At 37.0% G+C, this 9104-nt stretch overlaps 1 protein-coding gene across 1 annotated transcript; it reads left to right on the top strand.

Annotated features, from left to right (window-relative positions):
- Positions 1-3948: 3948 nt before the first annotated feature.
- LOC149794654 (uncharacterized) lies at positions 3949-7690 on the top strand. Its single transcript, XM_089963955.1, has 2 exons — positions 3949-4973; positions 5974-7690. Exons 1-2 carry the CDS (start codon positions 4170-4172, stop codon positions 7048-7050), a joined length of 1881 nt encoding a protein of 626 aa, XP_089820081.1. The 5' UTR covers positions 3949-4169; the 3' UTR covers positions 7051-7690.
- Positions 7691-9104: the final 1414 nt, after the last annotated feature.

Genomic DNA, 9104 nt, shown 5'->3' with positions numbered 1-9104 from the left:
GGGGATGTCGGGAATGTGGACAATCGTACTTGCCGTATATGGATCCACTTCAATTTCCGTTGACTCGGCCACAGGAATGTCATTCAACAACTCGCAAATACTAGGGATCTATGAAATAAATCAAACCATAAAACCATCCCATTTCCTATTTTTCTTCACATAAGGGCTCTCTTCAATAGATCACTCACTGCTCAGAGATGACACCCTTGATTCGTTGGGTTTAAAACTTCTTGGCGTGTGTGACGAACCTAAGGTGTAGGAGCCAATGGTGGCTGTGAATGGGTCACTTTTTCTTCCTTTCTTTTTCCAATCTCTGTCTTCCATTCTTTCTTTTTTCTGCCGAAAGAAGGGATCGACATTAGTCGTTTTGACCCAGGTTTATATTTTTTTCTCCTCGGGCAGTTGGGGAAAGGATCAACAAGGAACCAGATATCATCAAAGTGGGGATGGGAGCAGACGGGGTTTGAAACACTTTTTGTGAGTCCTCTTCTGCTTCTGTTTGCAACAGTGTTACTGCGTGTGTCTTGGGTGGTTGGTTTTTCATGAAACGCCTAAAATCTTTCAGAGTCAGTTTAGTGTTTCGTCTAAAGCTTTCTGGTAAGAATTGAATACATTAAAAGACTGATTCGCACCGTTGCGACTATTCCGTTTCTAATCAAATCGGTTCGATCCATCAACGTTTATAATTCTTGTTTTAATTGTTCTCGGAGAGGTTAGGATTTGGAGGTAAATGAGGTGTCCGTTTTTTCGTGCCAATGATGGAATTCCATCCATCGTTGAAAGGCACTAAAGTCAGCTTTCGTCCTTCCATGAGATTCCAAAATACACGCATGATGCCTTTTCAGAAATGGGGTAATTTTTATCTATTCATATTGCCTCCTAAAATGTGCAAATCAATCCATGATGACAAATGGGCAACCACTTTCAGCAAGGGTCCTATCATCACGGTAGATATCATCCGCGATGCACCAGCATCTGTTTCTTTTGCTTGATGGATATTTTCTTTTTAACAAAAGAACGTTCCGATGTTTTCTAAGCGTTCTTTCTGTATCTTGAACAGAGAGATACCATTACATTCAAAACATTCTAACAACATTCGCACACGGTATCGATGATTTCTTTAGATACCGTTTGAATGAGTTGTTTTCGCATCAGTGGATTGGATTTCGTCCGTGCCAACAATACATTCCGATGTTTGGCTAAACGAGGAGACAATCCCTTTCTTTTTCCTTTTTGGGGTTTCTTGGAAGGAGAGTGAAGTGCACTTCTGAGGATTTTCAGCTTTTTCTTTCAGAAGCAAAAGACACTTAAGTGAATCGCTTCGACCGCGTCTTTTTTTATATTGGAATTTATCTCCACCGATGGTCTTTACGTCGTATCAACTTCATGACTGGCAACACTCGACGTTGAGGTATTTTCAGCGGACTAAATCGTAACAGTTTTGTTTCGATAAATTCTGTAAACTTTGTAATACTCCCGTTTGGTCTTGGTCTTTGGTCTTGGGTGAAGTGACTTTCTTAACGGCAGCAGCGCAGCTAGAGACGACAAAATGGTCGCCGCCTTGGTAATGACCGTATATGTAGTAATGGCTGGGTAGGATTCCTTCACAATATTTCTTCTCTTCTTCCCGTTTTCTTCTTTTCCCCTCTTGCTGTTGTTGAATAAAAAATGCTTGCTCTACTTCTTTCTGTCGCTGTAACAAATATTCTCCAATTCTTTCTTCTGCCTCTTTTTAAAATCCTCAACCAGAGGTAAAAAGAATGAAGGTAGTGAATTTAGCGGTGCGGTTAAAAATTCTTGTGAAGACGAAAGAAAAACCATTAAGTTGAAATCATCCTTTTCTGGAAGCATGACCGTGGTTACGTATGAATCAATCGTGGAAACAAATCAAAGGGGACATTGGTCAAACGAGCTGAGCATTCTACATACACTTTAAGCAAGCAAGACCGTAAAGAGTTTCTGTACAAAATTCGTTGTGTAAATAACGTTAATAAGAAGTGTCGGTTAAGGAACACTGCTGGCATGCAAGCGTATGAAAAATATAATAATGGGTACAAATGTAATATAATGCTGATAAACGTCTTCTCGAGAATGGAATGGGCACAAATTAAAAAGTAGGAAGACTTTATACACTACGGATTCATTGATCTTATTAAGGGAAAATCATAATATATACAATTCAATGAAGGGAGAAATATTTAAGCGAAAGGTCAAGAAATTGTTGGAGAAAGAAAATATTGAAATTTTTTGAACTTCTTCAAACAAAATGAAATCTATTATCGAAAAATTAACGTAACTCTGAAGACAAATTTCCTGAAAATGAAATAAATAAATGGGTTTTGGATTACCAAGGCAAATTGAGGGAACAATAGTACTTAGTAAATATCAGTAGATATGCTTCAGGTTAATGCTAGTGATATTATAAATGGCAACGGGTAAATATCAGTAGATATGCTTCAGGTTAATGTTAGTGATATTATAAATGGCAAAGGGTAATTATCAGTAGATATGCTTCAGGTTAATGTTAGTGATATTATAAATGGCAAAAGGTACTTGTCAGTGAAATGTCAGCAATATTTAGATAGTGTACAAATACAGTAAACAATTTGTCCGTAAAAATGGTAAGGTTTGCTAGCTCGTAAGAGGGTAAGGAAAGTAGCGATATCTCGGTTACAAGTGTAATAAATAACTATGATCGCGTTGTATTGTGGAGGCATGAAGAAGTACGCTAATTTTTAAACAGTAGTGTTTGCTTGTGTTTCTAACGTTGTGGTAAGGAATGGGACAAGTGTTATCTGGTTGATATTATTTCTAACTTTGAGGTGAGAAATGTGACGTGTTAATTGTGATTTAGCTGATTGTATTTCTAACGTCAAGGTAAGGAATGTGTCCTGTTAGGTGTAATCTGGTTGCTTTTATTTCTAAAGTTGCCGTAAGAAATATAGGTATTATGTGTGTTCTGGTTGCTTCTATTTCTAACGTGACGTTAGGAATGGGTCGTGTTAGGTGTGCTCTGGTTAAGTTTCTTTGATTTCTCTCACTCTATCAGGACCGCAGACATGACTTGTGGATCCAAGGAAAATTTCTCCAGTAGGCCCCTATGTATTATAAATCGAGACGATGGTGGATCCCTTGACCGTTGTGGGTTCTCAGAATGTTGTCCTATTTGTCTTACCTGTCAGCGGCACTGCACTCTTCTATGAAAAACATAGACCCGAGAGCAAACTTACCAATGTAGCGTAATGAAAGTTTATATATATATATATATATATATATATATATATATATATATATATATATATATATATATATATATATATATACGTACGTATACATAATGATATTACCTTGTGACAAAATGATCAGTATTTTAAATTATGTATTTTTTACATGTGAATACATATGTCTGTGCTTTTAAATTTGTGTGAGTATTTTTTTTAAAGATATACGGACTTTCTTGAATAAGGCCACCGAAATAAACAAAACGTTCTGTTAGGTATCATACTGAAATATTTATAAAGGTTGATACTTGCTATGGGTTTCGACGACTCGCATTTCCATCTCAGGAATGGGACATTGTGATAGACCAGTGTGTTTAGGTTTTGTCTATCGGACATCAATACAAAACTTATTATTCATTTCACGACTCACTGATACTATCATACACAAATCTATTCATACTAAGTATCATCAAGTGTACAAATGTAACCATGGCAAATGTTTAGCGGCACCAGCTTTTGGCGTAATTGATAGCCTCTCCTTTTGACCGACAATAATCATTAAAATGTTGTCCATGTTTTATTCAGAAGGAGAGAATATATTTACTAGTAGAGGCACAAAAAACTGTATTTATTATTTACGTAAATACTATTTGACACTGAACACGCACTTTTTGAGCTTCATTACTTCCAGTCTATGTACAGGAGCAGGTTCTAAAAAGTGAAATTCCTACAGCGATTGGTAGTGGGCTAAACGCTCGTTTTCAAATGTCCGCTTCTTTTCATCTCATTCAAGCGTATTGCATGTCGGATCTAAAGCAATGTCAGGACATTTTTGAAAATTATATGATAGAAATAATCTATTGGAAAAGACATTTGTTATCGTTGGAGTGCAACGACTGTACGAGAGCAACTGAACAGGAGAGCGAAAACAAAATTAATTAACTTAAGATGTCTGTGAAATTGAAAAAAGCAGGCAATGAGGGCAAGGACATGGACGAAAATAACGTTGATCAATCCATTAGTCCGGTGAGTTTAGAGTTCAATGGGTACGAATCAGATGGGTCTCTCGAGATGACTCCAGTCAAGTCCAAAAGTAGCCGTCGAAAAAATTCCGTACATGCGCTCGAATCCGAGTTTTCTGAAGCAGAGAAAATGAACGTATCTCATTGGAAGTCAGATGAGCTGTCGCGAATGCTATCCAAACGTCCGGCTGAGGCCAATCCAGCGTGCAAACCTGATCGCACTGAAGGAAATATTATTCAGACTCACTCAGATAACAAAGAAAACGACAAGGCACTAATACTTACAGAGTTGAGAACACGTGTGGAAAATCCTTTTGAGGTAGAGTATTACTGCACTGATCATCAGTTGCACTTGAACTCAAGGGATTGCATGACCAACCATCGCTACTGCATCGGTGTGATTTCAGTGTTGGAGTGGGCTAAAAGAAACCGAGAGACCCGTGAGCTGACAAAACTAGAAAGTGCAATGGAGCAGTACGCCTATTTTGGAAGCCTTATGTCGGCAGATAGGAGCGAACAAAGGGACATTCTAGAGATGAAAAAGACACTTCTCATGGAGCGATTCTACCAGTACCAGGAAGATACCATCACGCACCTCTTGACTCTCCAGACCATATTTGTCAAGAAATTTGACGAGATGCATGAAAGCAACATGAAAAGTTTGAGTGCTCACATCAAACGCACTTCATCGTTCTGCAAAGATGCATCAGATGCGATCAAGAAAATACAGGTAAGATGGTTTATTAGCAACGTGAATACGCCAACAAATGTTAATATCCTGTCTATCCTTATTTGAACAGCTCTCTTTGTTTCATTAACTCGATTTCCAACAAAGAAACGTAGGATAAGTTAAAACAAATTTACCATAGGTGTTCCAAAAACATAAATGTGTGTGTGTGTGTGTGTGTGTGTTTAACGTATCTTTAACATTTTTTTCAGTCATATTGCTACGATATCTGCAGTGGAGGTTTATAGTGACGTCTAGAACTGGAGCATCATGCCGCAGACATGTAGCATGATGTCCCATTAAGTCATATTATCCCGACACCAGGCCCACCAGTCTTAACACTAAACTCTTAAAGCTGAGCGCCAAGCGAGGCATCTGTTAGTAGTATATTTTTATAAGTCTTTGGTATGACTCGGCCGGGTTCAAACCCACGACCTCCCGCATCTGTGGCGGACGCTCTAACCACTAGTAAGTGAAGGTAAGTAAGGATGAAATAATTATACAGCACACGATAAACCAATAAGAATATTTCGATATTTAACGAGATAGGCTTGTTTATGTGGTGTACCCGTCAGCAAATTGTGAAGAGATATGGGGAAAATGTACAAGTGGAAGTTCTATACAGCATTCAGGTCGCTTAAAATTTCCGTACTAATCTTGTTGTCGGTTTGGTTAACAGTTATGGCAAAACAAATGCAGAGCTTGTTGAATGTACCTCATTGCTTCACGTTTTATTTGATATAGGACTCTTTTGTCCAGGGGGAATCGAAAAATTTAGTACCATATTGTGTTATAGTCTGGTGCCATTTATTCTTTGGGCAATGTCCACATGAAGACTAAACAATCTGCGTAATATCTCCGTTTAATTTCCACCTGAACTAAATAAATCGTACGCATTTATTTATTTATTTTGGTTAAGAAATCTCTTTGTTTTGATAGTTTCATAAAGTTTCAGCACATGATAACATACTAGCTTGATCCTAATTTATTTTCCTAATTGCAGAATCTCCGGAAGCATGTAAAAGACCGAAATGATGAATTCACGAAGACGAAGAGAGAGCTTCAACTAAAAAGCCATGTTTATGAGGAAATATTACGGAAATACTTTCTGACCGTCAAACGTTTGGACTATGAGGTGACTTATGATCCCGCCTTTGAGGCTATAACAAAGAATGTAAAGAAGCAAGCCTACATTGTTGAAGTCCCCCAGCCGTCCAAACTACCATCCTTCTTGTCCCAGTCTAAGGAAGTCAGCTTCGCTAAAAGACAAGTCAAAGATCTAGACCGGATCTTTTGCAAACATCCAGACGATAAGAGTGATTGCTGCATATCGGGCTGTTGCTACCTTGCTGACGGGAAGATTTTGCTGGCTGACTGGAACAACTGGTGCGTCAAGCTTTTGGACAAGTGTTGTAACGTTGTCAGCAGACTCATCCTTCCTCAAAGCCCCTGGGACGTGACGCAAATAGACGATGAAAAGGTGGCTGTGACAGTGCCTGGAGAAAAAACCGTCTTTGTCCTCACTTACATTAAGGATCTACAAATTTTCGGTTCATTTGAAACACGGTGTGAGTGTTGGGGAATCACCTTTGTAGAGGACACATTTGTGGTTACGTGTGATCCGTTGAGCGCAATACCAAGTCTGAAGTTTTTCTCTCTGGATGGAAAAGAGATAAAGTGCATAATGAATGAAAAAAAGGGCACACCTCTTTTCAGATGCCCCAACTATGTGATAACCAACCAGATTCAGACTCTTATTTTCGTATCTGACAGTGGGACCAATTCAGTAACTTGCCTGAACCTAGAGGGTGAGGTCAAGTTCAAATATCGTCACGAGAAGCTGGATTACCCTACAGGGATGACTACGGACTGTCAGGGGAATGTTTATATTTGTGGAAAGAATTCGCATAACATCCACGTGATCACAGGAGAAGGCGTATTTTTGCGGATCCTGCTCTCGAAGGATGACGGCCTGCACGGTCCTCGGAGTATCAGCTTCGAGACTAATGGAGAGCGATTTGTTGCATTGGATCTTTCTAGTGACCACCGTAACGAAATTATACAAGCAAAAATACTGTGAAGGTTTTCACCATTTTTACCATTGAGATTGGTTCTCTTCCCGTTTTTATTGATTTGACTCTTTCTAAACTATTGTTTATGACGTTAGGATAAGAGCATTTGATTGGCGGCAGACTCGTATTAAATAAAGACATTATTGGTTCCTTGACATGCATATATAGGTTTATAATTAATTCATCAATTCTACTAAAGCCTCGTGACAGAATTTTAACTTATACTGTACACAGTGAGAATTGGTAAACTCTAAGCTGAGTCAGTTCTTTTGCAAGACAATTATTTGATGCAAGGAAGTGTTTAATAGTCCTTCCTCTGTCCTCGCGTACAATCTCAAAGAACCACTTACAATTCTTGATGGCGGGCATAACTATGACAGCAGGAAATATTTTAAAATGCCTGAATTCGCACGTGTTCTGTATATATGAAACGTTAATGTATTCGAGGATAAAATTGTATTATAGAGTGAACAAGATCAACCTCTTTTTGTATAACAAGTTAAGCTCAACTAACGGATTCGTTGCTCCATACAGACAATCGATCCGTACTTCTGCATCTCACACCCATAATGGAATAATTTAGGAATCCCATATATGTCCGCGCGTCCATACTTCAACTACGCAAAACTGAACATTTAAAGGTCTCAAATGTGGAAAACGGAAATAAGTGGTATGCAATCAATAAAAAGACAGATTTGTGTTTTGTTTCCAATCTGGAGAAGAAAAAAAACCGTTAAATATAGTGCTTGTGAAAACGTTTCTTCATAAAAATGAAAACCTTAGCCTTATTAACTCATCTTTTCGACGACTTAAAAAAGCAAGATTTAACATTTGCATAAAAAAATCTTAAGGACTGAGAATAAAACTAAAAGGAGATAAATTATCTGTAAAAAATGTATATATCCAATCATATAATCCATGACTGCTTATTACAGTGCCAGAAAATATGCATTCTGTTCTTCAAATATTTTAGGCTTGTTTACAAAGGGTCTTTTTAACATAAGCATGAATCAATTATCGAAAAAAAAATATCAAAACTGACAGGAGAGAATATTTTGAATGAATATATTGGTCAAATGAGCAAAACACTCAACATATACGTTACGCAAACAAGCAATTAAAAGATTCTGAATAAAAATTGATCATGTTAGTCACACGGATAACCAGTGACAATAAAACGTTGCTGGCAAGCGTAGGAAAAATACAACACTGGGTACAAATGCAGTTTAACACTGATAAATGTCTTTTCAAAATAGGATTCGAATAAAAGTAGAAACTAAGGAGGGAGACTATATTTACAAAGCTTTCAGGGATATTTTAGTGAGCTAAAGGCTGAAGGGGTGCAGTTCGACGAAGGGAATGTGTTGCATCGCAAAGATCAATTAATTATTGGAGAAAGAAAATAATGAAAAATTCTCCTCTGGTTCATAAAAAAAGACCAAAAATTGTATTGGGCAAGAAAGTAGAGATGCAGCAGTGAGACGATATATCCTACTCTTTCACAGATATCTTAAAGAATGATTAAACAGAACTCTGAATACAAATTTGTATAATGAAATCAATAAATGAGTTGGATTTACTAAACCCAATCGAGGGTTTATAATATATATATATATATATATATATATATATATATATATATATATATATATATATATATATATATATATATATATATACGATTGACAATTTGTGTTTCAAAATATATAACGGCTAAATTTGTAACTTCACGATAAAAATAGCCACAATCAGCAGAGTGGTTGCATTTCTCTTGCTATATACAGCCTGGAAGATTGAAAAAGAGATGATGCTGCGGTTATATTTTATGAGCTGAGTTGTCCCTGTACGAAAAAGATGACATTTCGAAAGTTGAAAAATATTAGAGTAAAATAAAAAGAACTCTATTAACAAATAGGAATAGGATGTGACGATTCCTTTAATGGCTGGAAGTGCAAGGAATATATTATATCGCTAAATTAAAATTCATATATAAAATTAAAAATAAAATCGAACATATTCTAGAGAACAAATATTATGACATATTTATGCCACTTAAAATTCT

The sequence above is a fragment of the Sinohyriopsis cumingii genome, chromosome 7 (genome assembly GCF_028554795.1).
Source record: "Sinohyriopsis cumingii isolate HCF-2022 chromosome 7, ASM2855479v2, whole genome shotgun sequence".
NCBI lineage: Eukaryota > Metazoa > Mollusca > Bivalvia > Unionida > Unionidae > Sinohyriopsis > Sinohyriopsis cumingii.
The sequence above is the reverse complement of the archived record's forward strand: the minus strand, read 5'-3'. Positions and strand labels throughout refer to the sequence as shown.